This window comes from Phaseolus vulgaris, chromosome 3, assembly GCF_051622355.1.
Source record: "Phaseolus vulgaris cultivar YP4 chromosome 3, ASM5162235v1, whole genome shotgun sequence".
Taxonomy (NCBI): Eukaryota; Viridiplantae; Streptophyta; class Magnoliopsida; order Fabales; family Fabaceae; genus Phaseolus; species Phaseolus vulgaris.
Genome location: NC_143500.1, coordinates 37,076,721 through 37,096,574, shown reverse-complemented (window position 1 = coordinate 37,096,574; position 19,854 = coordinate 37,076,721). Strand labels below are relative to the sequence as shown.

Below are 19,854 nucleotides of genomic sequence, written 5' to 3'. Positions count from 1 at the left end.
AAAAAATATTTAATTTGGAAAAGGAGCATGGAAGATGTCCAAAAGGGCAGGGTAAATAATTGTGGATGACACCCTGGACGTATTAAAGCCAACGAAAGTGGGACAAATTCAGAATGGGGTCACGTTTGAGGGAAGAAAGCAAAGAAAAAGAAAAAAATAAATAAAAATGATGATATTTATAGTATTGTTTTTTATTTTTTAATTGTTTCATCAATTAAATAACTTTTTATTTATTTTGTTTTTAATTTAAAAAAGTGTAAATTGAGTAAGGGCCTTCTCTCACCAACCAATGAGGTTTATAGTTTTGATATTTCTTTTGTAAGGGATGCTTGTGAGTAGGTAGGTCTAAGGAGGCCACGTCAGCACTGTTTGTGAGTTGAGACCCAGACCATTGCGTTTTCTTCCGCAGCCCACCGAGGGTTTGCACCAGTGGTGCTGCGTGAGAGAGAGAGAGAGAGACAACGACTCTTACGCTTCCACTCTTTCTTTGGCGGCGGCGCGTCGTTTTCTCTCCACTTCACTCATCATTCTTTCTCTGTAAGGCTTCTGCATCATTATGTTGCTATCATTTCCTCCTATCATCATCACGTTTTAGATTTATTCCATTTTTTCCCCTACTCCTGATCTCTTGATATTGGTTTGCTTTTGTCTGCGATCGTTTGTGCATGATAGAGTTGTTTTTTTCTCGTTTGGTTATTTTGTCGAGCATCTGGTGAATATAAAATCAAAAGATGCGATGCGCAGTTGTTTGATTATGTAGTGTTTCTTAGAGAACTAGTGGAGTTTATTGAGAACCTGTTGTGCTTTATTTTAACATGTGTTGGTGGAGTTTTTATTTTCTGTAGTTTGATTTTATAGCGTGAAAATAACGCACTTGTTCTGCTCAATTTCACAATATCAGTTTTTCGTGTCAAGTTTCTTTGAACCTGTATTACTCGCTTATGATAATGTGAATGTCCGAGATTGACTCTGTTAATTGTCCCGATTTTTTAGATTAACATGATGAGGTGAAATTGTCATCATATTGAAAAAAATAACACCCCGTGGTTGCAGTGAAGGATTTAGGTGTCTCGTTTTCAATATAGCAGGGGTTAAGGTTGTGGTAGCTAAAAGGAGCATAAATGCTTTTCCACATGGGTAGTGTTCCAGTCTAATATACCTCCGTTAAGTTTAGATGCTGCCTAGAGGCAGAGTATTCAATTATGTCAATCTCCTCACCGTAGGGTTCTTCGTGCCGAAATCTTCTTCGTCATCATCTGGCCAATTATTCCTGTCTTAATGGATTGGTTCATCTTCTGCCATTCTCGCGCAAGAGTGTAGGGAGGGATTCACGAGTATCCCAGGAAAAAGAGCGTTGGCTTGGGCCTTGAGCAGCTATTATCCAATATCCCAAGGAGTAGTCGGTTAGAACACGATTGGGAGCAGACACTATCCCTAATCCTCAAGTAGTTTTGGGTGAAGGGACTGGTAGTGATGATCCAACTACTCGGGCAGAATACGACTGGGATGGTCCAAGTTAGTGTTGATTAATGTGAATTTTTATTCGTGAGCATTAATGTTACTTCAGAGGCTTCAACTTAGTCCTAAATCCTAACGAGTCATCGCGGGCTGCTTAGAGCCTTACTTTATCTTTTCCTGGATCAATTTACTGATTATGTTCATGGGTTAAACCTAAATGGACATGTATGCAGTAGTGCATAGTTGCATAAAGCTCATAGCTGATAGTTTCACCACCCTTCTTGATAAACGTCATATATGCATTAGAAGTCATAGGCATATGAAACATGAATCAAACAAGAGCTGAATGTCATTCGTGTCTCAAGTCATGAATATATTCATGAAAGGCTTAAATCAATGATTCCTTATACAAGCTTAGAATGAATTAAGAACAAGAATATAATTAGTATCGAACACAAGAATAAAACTAGGATTCAAATACACCAAATAGAATGGAGCTAAGAATAAACTAAACTGAACAAATTGAATTAAAAGACATATGAACCAAGTAGTGAAGGAAACAACATAAACTATAAATAGAGTTGATTATTGGAGAAAGTGACTGAACAAGAACAAGTAGCAAAGAAATAAGAACTCAAACAAAGAAAAGATAGAGGTAAGTTAGACGTGGTGGAAGCAAGGTGCGCCACTTTGAAGCAAATTCCATGCTCCTATCCAAGATAAGCACCAAGGATGAATCACCACTTGACTTTCTGCCTAAGAAAAAGGATAAGACTCTCAGAAATGGAATCACACTTACAAAGTGAGTTGCAAAGGAGATGGTTGTTTATAAGTCAGTTATCCAAAAATGCAAATGAAATTTACAAGACATGATTCCTAAATGAAATGTGAAACTTGATTCTTGACTAATCTAATATTTGGATGAGATTTTGAAATAGAAGAGGAGAGAATTTTGATCTTTGAAATTAGAATCCTAGGCTACATGAAGCTTGCCTGAAAATTGGAGGCATGTCCCATGCCTTAGTCATGCTTTTCTTGCTCCTCTGTAGCACATACCTTCCTCACCTCTTCTTGCCTCCATATAGCTCAACTTGGCCGGAAATTGTTGTCCACATGGGCTTCAATTGTGACCCAACTATATCCTAAACACGAATGCTAATTGTACCTAAAATTTGCTAAGAAATAAATCCTAATTTATGAGTTCATGAAATAGGAAATACGAAACTATTTTTATAAGCAAGAATATTTTATGTTGTTGTGCAGCTGTTTCTTCCAATCATGTATTTTTGGTATTTGTCTTTTTCTCCTTCATTCATACATTCATCACTTCTGCAGTGATATTATGATCTGACTTGCTGACAAATTTTAATATTAATCTTTTGTTACAAACGAAATATTGCATGAGACAGTTATGATCTGTGGTACTCTAATTGGTTTGTATCCTATATTTTGTTTTTCAGTTTTATTTCTGAAATTAACAACAAAATACAAAACAATAATTGTGTTTCACAGGGTTTGGTGCATTTCATTCTGAGTCATTATGGCCAATGGTCCGGCACCATTTTCTGATATTGGAAAAAGGGCGAAAGGTAAATTTGCATTTGGAATCATATGATGTTGTTAAATGGTTGAATGCCATGGTGGAATTTTTGCCAATGACTGTAGGCTATTTGTGATGGGGGAGGCCTGCAATGGCATGATTATATGTTGGAATTTGGCCTTCGGTTATCTGCCATTGATAACAATGGAATCATAATATATTCATTTTTGTATGTCATTAAGTTCCTATGTTAGCGAACAAATTGTCTTTAAAACTTCTCTACTTTCAAACCCTTTATGATCCTTACAAGGAATACATGGTAGAAAATCTAGATTGTTGGTTCCTCTATCTTTCATATCAAGTCAGATCTAAATTTTATAAAACATACCAGTGACATTAAGTTGTAAATAATCTTGTTCCTATGCAGAACTTTTATACAAGGATTACAACTTTGATCACAAGTTTAGCCTGTCAATTCCAAACTCCACTGGATTGGTAATGCATAACCCACTCTCTGCTATTATTTCTTTTTAATTACTTGTATTAGTTTAGGGTTCAGTATCTCACTGCAGTTGATGCTGATGTAAAATCCATTTTGCTTGAATATGCGGTATCACACACAATATACTGAACATTATATAATTTAAGAGGTATGAAGATATTGATTGTTGATGTTGTTTTCATATTCTCCTCCTTTTGACTGGTCATCTAACAGGAGTATGATTCTTCAGAAAATCTGATATAAATGGATTGCATCCCATTATTGGTGATATGAGGATAAAAATTTCATCGCATCCATCTTTCATCTTTCTTTGTTATTCGACTATTGATTAAAATAAAGGAAGAGGATGAATGAATAGATTTAGTATAATGCTCAATTGATTGATGTGATGTCATTAAATTAATAATTTGCATTCCTTAAAAATAGTAATAATTGAGTTTTGTTATATTTTATTGCTAGTCAAATATCAAGAGTTGCGAGATAAAGTTAACAGCTGGATTCCTAGAGAAATATTATCTTTCATTAGGAATCATGTTTTATCTATTTAACATAATTAAGTAAATCATTAATAACTATGTGTACTTACAAAAATCACTTCAGTGTCAACTAAACTTCGCTCCAATATGGAATTTTACTCCCAAATAAAGTGCTGCGGGAGAGGATGAATATTGTTTTCTCCTTTCTTGAGCCATTTGGGTTCATAAAAGTCGGAAACTTGTTGTGTCTTTCAGTTCATGGATTGTTTACGTATTCCTATGAGTACTAAAGATGTTCACCACAGTTGGAAACTTGTATTTTACCAAATAGCCTTAAATTACTGCAACCCTTAGTCCATCACTCTGTCTATACTGTGCCTAATTTCAATTTTTTTTTCCCATTTTGCAGGGGCTTATAGCAACAGGATTGAAGAAGGATCAAGTTTTTGTTGGTGACATAAGTACTCTCTACAAGAGTGGAAATACTACAGTGGATGTGAAAGTTGATACATACTCTAATGTAAGAAATAGAGTTCTACTTTTACTCAGATATGCTTCCTTTGATATATAGATAATGGTGCTGCCATTGTTTTGAAAATCGGATAGGATGGGTTGGTTGGACGGAAACCATCCTAGTAATTGGTCTGGTCATCATTATATAAAACCAGAAAATTTTGGAAACGGTGAGAACTGGCTGTATTGACTACTGCAATAAATAGCAGTATTTAAACTAATTACCAAATTATGAGTTGAATATATGGCAATCAACCTTAAGAGATATGACAAAGTAGTGTTTAATATTTTATATTTTCTAACGAGATGAACCTACAATGATGCTTTCTCTGATTTACCTCTCCAGGTATCTACAAAAGTGACTGTGAATGATGTCTTGCATGGTACAAAAGCTGCTTTGAGCTTCAGCATACCTGATCATAAGTCAGGAAAGGTGGGTATAATCTAGATTTACCAGTGCTAGCTAATGTTAATGTATGATTTACAAGACTGAATTAAGTGCATTCTTTTACTCCAGAAAGTACTTTAAATGTTACATTTGATTTTTAAACTATGGGGATTTCATAAATATAACGACTCTGCTAGAGCTTCAAGCATGGAAGTAAACGGACTTTATAGTAAAAGTTTGATCAGGTAACTTTAGACAAGAAAAGGGAATGCATTCCTTATTACCTTAAGTTATGCTGAAAATCACGTGTTTTGTTCATGATAGTTTGTTCACTTGATTGAGATTGCTTCCAATCAGAAATCTCAAGTTAATAAACTTGTGCACCAAAATCATCTAGTTTTAAGGAAGAATGCTTTCTGTTTCTCTTTGGAGGGGAGGTGTGGTAGAGAGGTCATCTGTTATGTTATGGTACCAGTAATGATTTAAAGTAGTAAGAAGGATAAGTTGATTTTTTTTGGGGATTAGCTTGGTAAAGCCTGGAAATGCCCGCCCAAGTCATGTTCATCATGGTGGGGCTATGGCTGCTAATGTATGACTGTTTGTCCCTTCCAAACCCTGCAATATGGGGAGCCTCCTGCACCTGGACATCCTTTTTTATGCTTAGCAATGAATTTAATTCAGCACTCTCACAACGTATCTAACCATGCTATATTACCTCAGCTGGATGTGCAGTACCTTCATCCTCATGCAGCCATTGATTCTAGTATTGGTTTGAATCCATCCCCTCTATTGGAGCTTTCAGCTGCAATTGGCAGCAAAGATCTTTGTCTGGGTGCTGAAGTTGGATTTAATACAACTTCTGCTTCGTTCACAAAATATAATGCTGGAGTTGCCTTCAATAAACCAGATTTCTCGGCAGCACTTATGCTGTAAGTAATGTTGGTACCATATTTTTCGTGTTCAGTTTTCTAGTGTCTTATTATTATGTTATTCATTTACCTGCTTTTTTGTTTATTTCTTTCTATGTTTTCTACCTATATTTGTGATGACCTATCAGAAAGGGTAGATAAAATTTTAAATTTGTAAGCACGGCAATAACTTATAGGTTAGACATACAGTCACGTAATATTTTTCTGAAATAATGTTTTTTTTTTAAATTCATGTTAGGCATCAAGGCTGACACCCCAAAATTTATCAATCATCTCCCCATCACATGAAAATCTTATTAAAAAAGAATAAAAGAAAAGATTACAAAAACATGGGGGACCACACCAAACCCATGTAAGAAGAATAACACACTCCCAACTAATACAAGGAGGTAACATAGAGTACCCTATAAAATCTAACTTATTTTCAACTCCAAGGTTAGCACAATGATTTCCTGCCCTGGAGATATGAGAAACCTTGAAATTCATGCCTTCGCAAATCTTCAAACACTTCTGCATCTCCCTCTAATAGACCAAGGAACCACCATATCCGAGGAAAAAGCTTGACAAAGCCAAAAAGAGTCACTTTCCAGCCAGTCTTCTATGACTAACAGACTGAGCAAGCTCAATGGCAAGAATAGCTCCCATGATTTCAGCATACAAGGAATTTTGAATCCCCAAATATGCTGAGAAACTCCCAATGTACTCCCCTCTACTATCTTTTAAGATCCCAGCACAAGCAGTAAAACCTGGAGAGCCTGTGCTAGTACCATCAGTATTAACCTTGATCCATCCAATCTCAGGAAAATTCCAGACCACTTGCACCAGTATAAACCTTAGAAGGCCTAGTGTTGATACCAAAGAAAACAATATTTTTATTTGAAGCACTACTTGGCATACGGATGTACTCCTTAACAATGTGAATGGCCGAGCAATGCTAATGACCTGCTGGAACCTTGCATAATTCGTCATTCTCCAAGTCATCCATAAGGAAAAAAATGATACTTAAAAGCCTAATGTGCTTGATCAAGGGGATCCCTGAAGATGTAAGAGAAGAGATAATTCCTAAACGAGAAATGTTAGTCATATCATGGACGACATTTTAAAGCTAAGTCCAAAAATACATGTTTAACTAATACTTAAATTCTTTCTATTGTACCAGAATAGCCGAGTTAAAGTAATGCAAACTAAGAGAGATTGTACACATAAGAGAATGATAATCTATGCCATGCACATATCCTCAAATTAATTCCTTAATTGAAGGATGATACTATAGAGTGTTATGTACCCAAAAAATATATTAATATAGTAAGGAAATCACAAATTTGAAGCCCAAATCCAAGAGCATGATGTTTTGCATTAAGAAAACATAACAAAATATCAAGCTAATTGATTACATGATAACAAATATGACATAATTATAACTAAATGAGTTTTATGGTCAGCCAAATATTTTGCTTATTGAATTAAGGATATTATAACTATTTAAGTATATAATAGTGAATAATATTCAAATAATCAATAAATAGCACTCATATAATTAATTACAACATTAAACAAAATCCATAAAAGGAGAAAAAATACATCATCAACAATGAGAAAAAATCCATAATATCTAAATGTTTTGATCCTAGTGTGTTATTGATCCCTGTATGTAGATTCAATGAAAATTTAATGACTCAATGAGAATCTTTAACTATAATTTATAGTTATTTCAAACAATTCTCATATCACAATTATATTTGGATGCAAGTGCAACCCGACTATCGCCGGCCAACCTTACCAGAATCCCATTCAAATACTTATATACATAGATAAGATAATTATCATATCTCAAATTATCAGATGATGATTAAAGATAGAATATGTATGATGATGATGATATAATGATAATTATATCTCTTATTGTAGTATGTATAATGATAAAGATAATATTTAATTATTAATTAATCCTATTCCATAATTAATTTAACATGGTGTACTTTAAATTTTTTATGAACCTTGGGTTATTTCAATGGTTTATTGTGATGTCTACAATTTACGAGGTTAAAAATACGCTGGTTTTTAGTGATTTTTGAAGGCATGGGTATTTGTTAAATGATTAATTTATGTTTTCTTTTATTAAGTTTTTTCATTTACGTTTGAAAGTGGAGAAGTATTTTTCTGGAAGATATATTTGTTACTAAAATTAATGTACGGGAGGGTGGTATCCAACTTGATGTGTTTATGGTTTCCAGTCTCTTACTTCTGCTTAGAGTTTGTGAAGATGTCCATCTGCAAAAGCTTTTTGTTCAGTTCAAGAAATGTGTTCATGTGCTTTGTTAGGGTATATATTTTACATCATGTCATTAACTCGCTATGCAGGGCTGATAAAGGACAGACCTTGAAGACATCTTACATTCATTATGTTGATCGCCCAGATGGATTTACAGTTGCTGCTGAAATGACACACAGGTTTTCCAGCTTTGAGAACAGATTTACTATTGGGAGCTCACAGTTCATAGATCCCAAGACAGTTTTGAAGACTCGGTTCAGTGATGATGGCAAAGCTGCCTTTCAATGTCAACGAGCATGGAGACCAAATTCACTTATAACACTGTCAGCTGAATACGACTCCACGAAGATCTTTAGTTCATCCACCAAGTTCGGTCTTGCTCTTTCTCTCAAGCCTTAACTTGGCCATTCTATTAAATCTGATTTGTTGACTTCAAATTTTACCGTTATCATTTTGCATTGTTTCCAAAACGCATGGCTGGTTGTTTTAAGCCCCCTATCATAAGGTAAACCAGAGAAACTAGTAATATTTGTGAAATCTAAAGCGGCACCGGGAAGGAGGACCCAGTTTTGAAATTCTTCTTACATAATGGCTAGAGGGTTTGTAGCTTATTTATGATACTACCATCCAGGATCTAGCATATAATTTTGGGACCAAATTCTATAATTTGATATAGTGACTCATGGTCAGGTAGATTTGTAAGTGCCTGATGTCTCATTTCATATCATTTTCGTAGTAACAACTTCTCAAACGGCACCAATTTTATCGTTCTATTTCACCAGGTCCCTCATCTACACTTGAGAATAAAACTTAGTCTTCGGAGAACTTGTTTTTGGCTATCCTGAGCAATTGAATGCTTTGAATTTAGCAAGAGGAAATAATATTTGAAGCGTTAAATCTTAGATGTTCATTTGTATTTTTTAAACCTTGCCCGTTGAAAAACACATTTATGCTGTTTGTTTTCAGGTATGAGTAGCAAGGGAGTGTTTCTTGTGTTTGTTTTAGTGGTTTTGAGAGTGGATATGATAGAGAGTGAGAGTATGAAAAGATTTGTGTTGATTTTACCCAAATACGTGTATACATTTTATTATAATATACAATATATAACATTAAATATTACATAAATTTATTTAGGAATATTAAAAATATTTAATTATACTATTAATAACAACATAAAATTATAAATAATGAAAATAATAAAATTAAATTATAATATTGATAAAATATATAGTTATATAAAATAAAAAATGTATATAATAATGAATACTATTTTTATAAATTTATTTTAATTTAATACAAAAATATTTTCTATTATATTTTTAATTTTTTTGTTACAAAATATAAATAATTATGATTATATATAAATTTTAATTAATTCAAACTTAAAAAGAAATATCATAATTTATTATTCAAATTTTTTTAATTACAAGAATAAATTTGTAAACTTATATTTTGTATCTTTAAAGTAATTTTTAATTTTTTTTTCAACTATCACATCAATCACAACAATTTAAACAATTTCACTTATCCTTAGACATTCTCTTTAATTTTAACAATTTACTCTTTTTCATTTCCACAAATTCCCTCATCAATTCAAACACAACATTAATAGAAAATGGATTTGATGGTAACCATTTATAGAAATCAAACAAGAAAAATGATACCATAACAACAAAATTGGAGAAGTGTTTAATTAATTTTATATAATGACACATTTTACATAAGAATTGTTTATATTATTAATTTTATTTCCTTTTTGTCTTGCTATGATGCCATTTCTAAGAAACATAATAGTGACAAGTGTACCATCATTTTTCTTCTTATAAATTGATCTGAAGTAGAAGTTGTTTTGAAAAACACTTTCACTTACTTTTAGTTATACTGACAAAGAAATAAACACAGATATGGAATATCGAAATAACAAATAAGAGAAGTAATGGATATATGAAAGAATTACTAATAAATTTAATATAAATTAAGAGTTTAATTACTACTTTTTATGTGTATTATGACGTACATCTTTTACGCGAAAAAACAAACAACAACATACATTTCTTCTAAAAAGGGAGTTAAATTTAAGATGAAGAAATGGAGAAGGAAATGGAAATAAAACAAATCCAAATATAGAGCAAACACAAGACATTACTTTTTTTAAATAAAATATTCCCGTGCAATCTCCCAATTATAAATCATGATGTATATAATAATTGTTATACTTATAATATTTTTTTGAGTTTGTAATACAATATAATCTTATATTTTTCCTCGAAATAAAAGAGAACACTTTATTATTAGATGTATCGTTTGGGACACGAAAAGTGAAGAAATATAAATACGCATTAAAAGCACAATTGCATTTCCTACCATTGAAAAAGAAGAAGAAAAGTGAGAAATATGAAAATAATAATGATAATAGCATCATAATAATAGTTTATATGAACAAGAAAGGTAAATGAAGGAGAAGGAAAGAAAAAGAGAATAAGTGTAGTGATCTTTGTGTGTGTGTGTTTGTTGTTGTTGTTGAACTTGGTTGGGTGTGAGTCTTGGGTGTGAAAATGTCGCACAGCGATACCATACCCCTTCACCCATCTTCCCAATCCGACATCGACGAGATCGAGAACCTCATCAATGCCAGCGTTCACCAATCAGTCCCTTCCGCAAGGCCTCCAAGTCCCCCACGCGCCTCCATCCCGGTCTCCATCTCCGCCGCCCCTTCCCCCTTCATTTCTTCCAACCTCCCTCAGCCGCCTCCGCCGCTACCCAAATCCTCCACTTCCGCTCCTCCTCCGCCGCCACCTCCGCGTTCCGACGTCTCCGCCTCCGGGTTCGGACCCGCCCCCAACACGCTCACCGAGCCCGTATGGGACACCGTGAAGCGTGATCTCTCGAGAATCGTGAGTAATCTGAAGCTGGTTGTCTTCCCCAACCCTTTTCGCGAGGACCCCGGTAAGGCCCTCAGAGATTGGGATCTGTGGGGCCCTTTCTTCTTCATCGTCTTTCTCGGCCTCACCCTCTCTTGGTCTGCATCTGTCAAAAAGGTATATCTATTTCTATCTCCGTTGCACTCTTTCTTCCTAATTCTTAGGTTTTGCAATTCAGATCGCAAATCGCACTTTGCCGATCTGTTGTCACCACCTTCTGATCTACTTTTAGTGGCTAGTTCAGCTGAAATTTTCGTGGTTGTTGAGAATCGCGTGTCTCTGGATAGAATCCTAGGGTAGAATCCACTTAGGAGTTTTACATTGTGCCTGATCTTGATCTTATTGCAAATGTGTACGAGAATCACTTGGCTTTAAAGCTTCGGTTATTGCACTCTGTGTTTGATTGTATATATTTGGCGGAAACATAGAATGAAGAGAGTGAATGTATGTATATGTACGTTCTTAATTGCTGCTTCGGATCTTTTATGGTTTCTTTGCTGTGTAGTTTGATCGTATCTTTTTGTTTACATTATTTCTGCAGTACGTTACAGAATTGAATTGTGATTTATCATTTCATAATTTAAGTTGATGTTTCTAGTTGTGCCTGTTGGGTTTCTTTCTCTGTTGATTGATAGTCTGAAGATTAAATTACAAGTTAAGGGGCTCTGTAATTTGTATCCCATAGGAGGTGTTGCCCATTGAACAATTAATTGGTGAGGTATAAATTTAGTTTCAAAACATATTCTTGTAGTTGCACATTGCTTTATTTGGTGTTGCATTAAGCCAATGGTCACGATGCTGTTGATTTGACATTCTCTAACCAGCATGAGTCTGTTGGTTTGCTGCACGTGTACAACATATGTGGTTTGAAACACCATTTCTACCAAGTGTTTTTCCTAAACCATTCTGCATCAGTTTTCCCAATTTTATATTCTTAATCACGATGGTAGAATTGGGCTTTAAATAAATCATGAATTGGGATGTCTATTTCTAAATCGTAATCAAATTGTATTGTTTGTACATCTTAATATTCATAATCAATAACTAAAACACATGACTCTTAGAACATTTTACCATACAGAAACTTGAAAAATCAATACAGACGTATATATTAACATATAAACTTCAAAAAACTTTTATTTCATTTTCCAAAATATCTTGATAAGAAAATATCTTTATTTAAATTTGATTAGAAAATAGAAATTGATTCAATGAGATTAGAGAATCTTGTGTGATTAGAGGATCCAAGATATAATTCTGACTATCCAAAGTTGAAAAACAGTCTCTGTCTTGGAACTATAACACAAAAGTTGCTTAAGTAAAGAAAAAGTACGTTGTTGTTAAGGGTTAGGGTTATGAATAGGGCCATTTCTCTTCTCTGGTCCGCAAGCAGCAAACACAGCCGGGAGTGGAAACAGAATGTGTAGAATGCAGTGTGACCTTATTTGCCTGCTCTGGGTGCCATTTTTTGTGATTCTGGCTGCAAAAAGTGTAACTCCGACCATGACAACCAGATGTGACACTGCGACCCTTAGATGGAAAGGTGTTGTAACCCACTAAGGAAGAATATCAAAATCTGTGTTTGAAACGTGATTCACACTATTCACGTGCTATTGAGGCACACAATTGATTCAGCCTACTATCTGTATCACCAAGCTGAAGAAACATATTGTATAACACAAAGTGTATTCAGAATCATAGGATACTGATAACCATTAATTATTCTTAATTCTTTCTTGTTATGTTGAATTGAATTAGGCCTTGGGATTGTCTTCAATTTGTGGTTTGGCATTTGGTTCTTCATATATTGCCAACACTTAATCTATCCATGTGTGTGTTTATATGATAGGGGTTGGAGTATTGGAACTTATTGATTTTTGAAATAGAAAAGTAAAATCCCTTTAACGTGGTTCATATTCTCTGTCTGATTGTAATTTATTTTAGATGATTTTGAGACCAGTATTTGTAATTCTGGAAGATTTGTTGTATTATTTGATCTTTAATAAAAGCTGTCTTCTTTTAAACCGGTTTGCAAACTTTGGAACTTTGCATTTTTCAATATCTTGAACAGAATTTTGATTAATTAATGTCATTATCCAAGTACTCAGTAAGGGTTGTCATTTGAGATTCCCTGAAGAGCTGAGGTAGTCATAAGCTTGGGTCGATGATATTTCTAGTGAGCAAATGGAATGGATGTTAGAGGTGTTTATGATTTGGGGCTGCTTATTTTTTAGCTTATTTCTGTTCTTTATTCATAAAACAGTAGCTGTGATAGATGCTAGTAAGAGCTGGTATTGGCTGTACAAGTCTGAAATATCAATAGACATGATATTGCTTTTACAGAAGAGCATCCAACTCTTAGGGTAGTGTGTGTTCAGTATGGCATAACATTTTAGCTGTTGGTGGTTTTGACTACATTATTGCATCTAGCAATATCAGCGTTTAATTTCTTATCTCATTCCCTCAGTCGTTTGTGCAAATATGTTCTACCCATAATTGCATCTATCAACAGAATCTTTCTCTTCTCTATGACATGGTCACAGTAGACTGCTATAGCAGGATTATGGAGCGTCCTTTGTGCCACTATGGAATTAAATTAGTGGAGCAGTTTCAATAGTGACCAAAGCAGGGGCTTTTTGTGTTCTATAACGGTACTGTCATGATATAGGCTTCAAAATTCATTTTTACTGGAAAAGCATTGTTTGGGCTTTTTTGGGTATAATATATCTCAAAAAGTCACTTCTATATTGACCTCTATTCCTTCATACATAATTGGACTATCTTTAACTTGTTGCATTCTTTCTTCTCCCTTTTAGACTTCACATTCTACTATTTTTTTTATCTAATTTGTTATGTTCTTTTTCTATCAGTTTCACAAAGTTACTTCCGTTTTTGACCTCTATTCTTTCGTACAGTTAGATTTCACATTCTTTTTTTTAATCTAATTTGTAATGTTCTTTTTATATTAATTTCACCATCGTATTTCAGTTTATTGGCTTCATTATTATTTCTTATTGCTCCTGGATTGATGTTGATTGTGTGTACATTATATTTTCATGAATTTTGCAATGAGTATTTATATTTATGTGTATGAATTATTTATGTAGTATGAATTGTTTAGTTTGTATTATAATATTTAATAGTGGTCATCTCGCATCTTGCTTTAGTGTTTTCAGAGTTAGCCACTACATGCTGGCTGCTATCTGAGATCGACCGCTATTCTCCGTGATTCTAATAAATTGTTTTTTCCCCTTTTTTAGGGCCATGTAAAGTTAAATATCAGTTGTTAAATTATGAATCTTTTGAGGTAGATGATGTAGTGATTAGTCCATGGAACAAATAGTTGTAAATTAAATTTTATGGCTGGATATAGTTAATCCTGTGTCGGGGGTTCAGATTTCTTAGTCCAATACCTGGTTCTTTCTACTATGTGCTAACTTTGGTGCCTCTCTAGTGTATATACTCTCTTTTTTTTGCCTGCGTTGTAGTTTGCATTGATGAGAGTCTTGGTACAATGGTAAGTTTGTGACCAAGAGGTTATTATTATGGTTTTGAATCGTAGAATAAATTGAGGTAAGATTGTGTACATCTACCGTTACTCAAACCACACTAGGTGGGAACCTTGTGCACTCGATTTTGTAGTTTATATGTGTTGTATAATTAAGTGAATCTGGTCAATCTTAGTCGTATTTTCTCTAACATCTCTCTATCTGATTGTGTCTCAGTCTGAGGTTTTTGCTGTTGCGTTTGCTTTACTTGCTGCCGGCGCTGTAATTTTGACATTGAATGTACTTCTTCTGGTAATTACCTTTTTCTCTGTCTTCATGTGGTCATATTTTGAGTGTCAACTGTATTATGTTGAAGGGTGGTGAATCTGGCCACTCTGAAAATATAATGTGATGAAGAAAGACAAACATTTAACTTTGTTTACATCTCTTCAAAATTTCAGGGTGGACACATTATTTTCTTTCAGAGTCTGAGTCTGTTGGGTTATTGCCTGTTTCCTCTGGATGTTGGTGCATTAATTTGTATGTTGAAGGACAATGTGATAGTGAAAGTGGTTGTGGTATGTGTGACATTGGCTTGGAGCTCTTGGGCTGCATATCCTTTCATGAGTTCTGCCGTCAACCCAAGAAGAAAAGCTCTTGCACTCTACCCAGTTTTTCTCATGTATGTATCTGTTGGTTTTCTCATCATTGCCATTGACTAAATGCATCAGTTCTTCTGATTTCTTTATTCCGATAACCACCTGGAATCTGCTTCTAAATAGAAATTTTTGTTTAATGATCAACCTTTTCTTTTTAATTCTTTTCCGCCCTTCCTTTTTTCTGTTTAAAATTTGGTTAGATATATTTGAAGACAGACAGTTGTATAATATTACGTGGAAAGTATATGGTGGGATAAAGCTTGCTGCATAAGTATTGTTTTCTCTTTCTATTGTGTATCATTTAATGTGAATGTGAATACTGATAGGATTGAAGGACCCAAATAGAGAAAGAAATTTATCAAATGAATTATTTTATTTTAGGTCTAATGAAATTATACCCGAAAAATCTATTTTTAATATTACCTTGAACTCCCTTGTTTTTTATTATCATGTTAAGAAAAAAAGAAGACTGGTTTCTGTTAACAGAAAAGATACGTGTTATGTCATATAAACCAGTTTGCGCGTTTTTTTTTATGATAATAATAGAATGAATGCAATTAAAAAAAAATATTATTACAATAGTCATCAAAATAAAACCAATCCTTATTAATAGTTTATTTTAGATTATGAAAACGAAAAAATTGGTTAATGAGGATAAAGGTGATATGATATGATATAATTGTAATATACCCTTCTATTATTTTTGTTTAGCAACATGCTATGCTGACAACTTAATATGTTCTACCCATATAAACAGTCATCTCGCATTTTAATAATTTTATTTTATAAGTAATATTTTGGTTTATCAGTTTTGCTCATGTCGGAATCTATTTTAAGTGTTTCAGATTTCCACTATGGAAATTTTGTTTTAAAAATTGTTCTAGACATCACTTTTCAAGAATTCCAGAAAGTGTATTTCGAAAAATTTCTAGAATGAGTAATACAAAAGTCACTTTAAAGCAGGATGAAATGATTTTTTTTGAAAATTGTGAGGGTGTAAAAGGAAAAGGCCTAAGGGGAAAAAGCTAAAAGTTAGATCTAAAATAAATAAAAATGTGTTTGAGAAAAAAGAAATTAATCAAGAGAAAATTAAAAAAAAGTAATATATATATAGTTAAACAGCACAAAATATGATGATTTGGATTGGGGGAGATAGGGGACTGAAAAAGAAGAGAAAAAGATAATAAATTAGGTTGTTTAGATTGAAAGTAAAAAAAATAATGGAAAATTTGTATGTGATTTAATTATGGTAAGAATAATGTTTTTTGTACATTAATATATTTAAATGATTTTTGTTTTTTATTGATAGAAACTGATATTAAAAGTTGATAAAATATTATGACTCAAGACTAGTCATTTTATATGGTTCTTCTTGTTCTCTTCTTATAAAATTCTTTTATCATTTTTACTTAATAATATATATGTCTACTTCAGGTATGTTTCTTTATTATCTTTTATTATTTAGATTATATTTCGTATGTTTTAAAATGTCATATCAAATTTATTAAGGATATACATTTTTTTTCTAATATTCAGATAAATATAACTAATCATTCCAAAAATTTTATCCATAGAAAAGCTGATCGAGAAGTTAGTCCAATGACAATCATGGCCATAAAGGAGTAAAAAAAAAACTTAAACTTCATGTACAATTAGTACCCGTAGGTGCACTGGTTGAAAAGTGTCTGTATTAATTATTAAGTTTTGAAAATGTACGCCCAAATTGACTTGTTTTTTAGTTAGGAAAAATGAATGAGGGGATTGATCTTATCCACAGTGGTTTGGGATTATTGAATTATTATTGATTAAGCAGAGAATCCGTTGATTAGGCGAATGATGGTTAGAATTAGTTACATGGTTGATGTTGCTTCTTTCTTCATCTACTTGCTAGCTATGCAATTGACATTAATGTTGGAATCTGGTAACCGAAAAGGTCATAAAAGCTAAATAATTAGGATTAGTAGGTTAAGATTGAGACATTTATTTACTTCATTTCACTTTTCAGTGCCACCAAATCATTTCTTCTATGCTTATGCATGCTCCTCATTACAATTTCAACACGCCATTATAAATAAATCCAATTTCTAAGATAAGCTTTATATCCTATATAACTTCCTATGTAGGGTCAAATAATGAATATTTAGTTGTCATTTTCTCTACATTCTTCTTAAACTATCATCATTTCACTTCCTTGCCCTAGCTACCTTATAAATATTTTTATATGACCCTTATTTTCTTCACCACAAATGGAACATATGTCCATGTTATCAAATTAACTTTTGTTGTTTAGTGTCAGGGCAAAAACTCTTTTTTTCTTTTTCTTTTTCCTCGACTTATTAATTTTTTTTTAACTTGCGTTTTATTCTCACTCATGCTATTTTTCATCTCTCTGTAAAGTGGAATAAATATAGAGAGAAAAATTAGCAAGTTCACTTTGAATCTTAAAAGGGCTAAAAAAAAGTGAAAAATAATCTATAAAGGCTACATGTTGCTTTTTATTAATTAAAGATGGTATATACACTTTTCCAACCATGCAAAAGTCTCATACATCCTCTCATGCATCTTTTGTAAATAATAAATTCACGATCTATGTGATGCATAGGGACTTGTTCCTATACATGCTTCAAATGGTGCAAGGTACTATTTTTATTTATGTTTATATTTAAAAAATTCAAAATTTTTGCTGAAACTCAAACAAATTATAAACTTTGTTCCATCCAAACTAACGTCAAAGAATTTATTTGTCTTAAATATTTTTTTTTGAACAAAATGACATTCAACATAGACTTACCTTTCCATACGGTGATAAGCAAGATGACTCTGTTGAATGAAATCACAGGCATATGGGCCTAACGCTTCTCGTGTTTTTAGGTTGAAACGTTCATCACTTCCACACACATCATCAATGTGCTTCTCACCTTTGTGTTGAATGGTGATAATCCCTACACAATGTTGTTTAAACACAAACTTGATTATAATGTTTTCAAAGTGTTTGGTGGTGTTTGTTATCCAAACTCACGTTCCTATAATAGTCATAAGTTTGATTTTAGATCACAATGTTGTCTCTTTCTCATATTGGGGGTCCAAATAGAAGAATAAACTAGAGTAGGGTTCACTTAGTATAAATTGGAGTGTACTTAACATAAATTGGGCTTGTGTCAAGCGCACCTTTCATGACATGTGCATCTATGTTTAAGATTTTTTGACCTACCTTCTAGAAGGTTTCTCACAAATGACACCCCTACCCCTCTCACTTTTGCTCCCCAAGTCACTCTTTCTTGCATAAAGGGTGTCTTGTCTCATGTAATTTACACATTGAATTTTGAATAGAAAATAAACTTTGTTAGAATGTTGAGTGAGTCTTGAATGCTCTCTTTTTGTGGGTCTTATCTTGGATGTTTGTGCACTTCAAGTGGCGGCTCTTCATCTTGGAGTCTCCCACACTCCAAGTGGTGTGACCATCACCATCATCCATAAGCTTCCTCTATCTCTTCATCTCTCCCTTCCTTGCACCATTTCCATTCTTATTATATTCTTGTGTTCTTCTTTTCCTTTTTGGTTTTTCCATTTTGTTGCTTTCCATTATATGCTTTAATTCTGCACCTCTTCATCATCACCACCATATAATTGTGTTTTGTTTTTACCCTCTAGAAGTGAACTTTCACACTTACTTAACCACTTGGTTAAATTCGTGTCCAGTGGGAATCTTTTTTGGGTTTCTCACCATATTTTGTTTAAAAATAAAAAAAACCATAAACAAAGTGCAACCCATAAAATGTGCAATCTTAAAATCAACTCACATCAACAAGAGAGTACAATGCTTTATCGTATTCAATTATTTATGAAAACTATTAACATCCTTATTTTACTCATATTTAATAACATAATATGCATGCAATATCCAATTAACATATAAACATATACTACTATTTCATATTGTATCTCAAAATATATTTTTCTTCATAGGGATTTTAATATATATACAAAGGTTTTAAAGCAAAACATTCAAAATAAAAATAAAAACATTTCATCCTCCACTTGTTCACTAAGGAGCCCTATCACTTGCAACTTCATTTTCTCCCATGTAAATTAACACGATCATCACAAATTAAAGAAACAAACACAAAACAAAGCATAGGGTAAGTTAGTTATAAAGTAATTCTATATAATTTCAATTTAACAAAACAAAAGTCATAAAGTCTCGTACAATTTCTCAAACCATCAAGTGTCTATCATAAATCATCATTCACATCTCTCATGTCAGATTTCTACTTACCAACATACTTAGACAGTTGACTCTACTTTCGGAAGACTCATGCATTGACTTAGACTAAAAAATTTGCACATGTCATACAATCTCACTATGAAATCCACCCAGTTATGCGCATAAATAATCTCAATATCATTTCTCCTAGTATGACAGTGTTAACTCGTATAATAGGTCAAGTTAGTTATTTTTCAAACAACTTACCCATTCATATGAATCTCCTTCGACTCTCACTACTTGAATACTTCATTTATATGATTCCATTATCTCAAGAGAGTCAATATATCTCTTTCTAGACAAATCTCAAGTCAATTCACATCCTAAACAATCTTAACAAGGTATTTTCTTTCCTAAAAATACTATGTCTTGATTAAATTCATATTCAAAATCTCGCAATATCCAAAATCACACAATCAAGTCATACCAAAGCTTAGAATTTCA

At 33.0% G+C, this 19,854-nt stretch overlaps 2 protein-coding genes across 2 annotated transcripts; both read left to right on the top strand.

Moving 5' to 3' along the window:
- The first annotated feature begins 204 nt into the window (after positions 1-204).
- On the top strand, positions 205-8,805 carry VDAC4 (voltage dependent anion channel 4). Its single transcript, XM_068607945.2, has 7 exons — positions 205-537; positions 2,971-3,047; positions 3,426-3,493; positions 4,386-4,496; positions 4,836-4,922; positions 5,598-5,806; positions 8,168-8,805. Exons 2-7 carry the CDS (start codon positions 2,999-3,001, stop codon positions 8,475-8,477), a joined length of 834 nt encoding a protein of 277 aa, XP_068464046.1. The 5' UTR covers positions 205-537; positions 2,971-2,998; the 3' UTR covers positions 8,478-8,805.
- A 1,628-nt stretch (positions 8,806-10,433) lies between these two features.
- LOC137807339 (Integral membrane Yip1 family protein) lies at positions 10,434-15,417 on the top strand. The gene is made up of 3 exons (XM_068607943.2): positions 10,434-11,116; positions 14,725-14,799; positions 14,949-15,417. The coding sequence occupies exons 1-3, from the start codon at positions 10,634-10,636 to the stop codon at positions 15,207-15,209; spliced, it is 819 nt and encodes a 272-aa protein (XP_068464044.1). The 5' UTR covers positions 10,434-10,633; the 3' UTR covers positions 15,210-15,417.
- Positions 15,418-19,854: the final 4,437 nt, after the last annotated feature.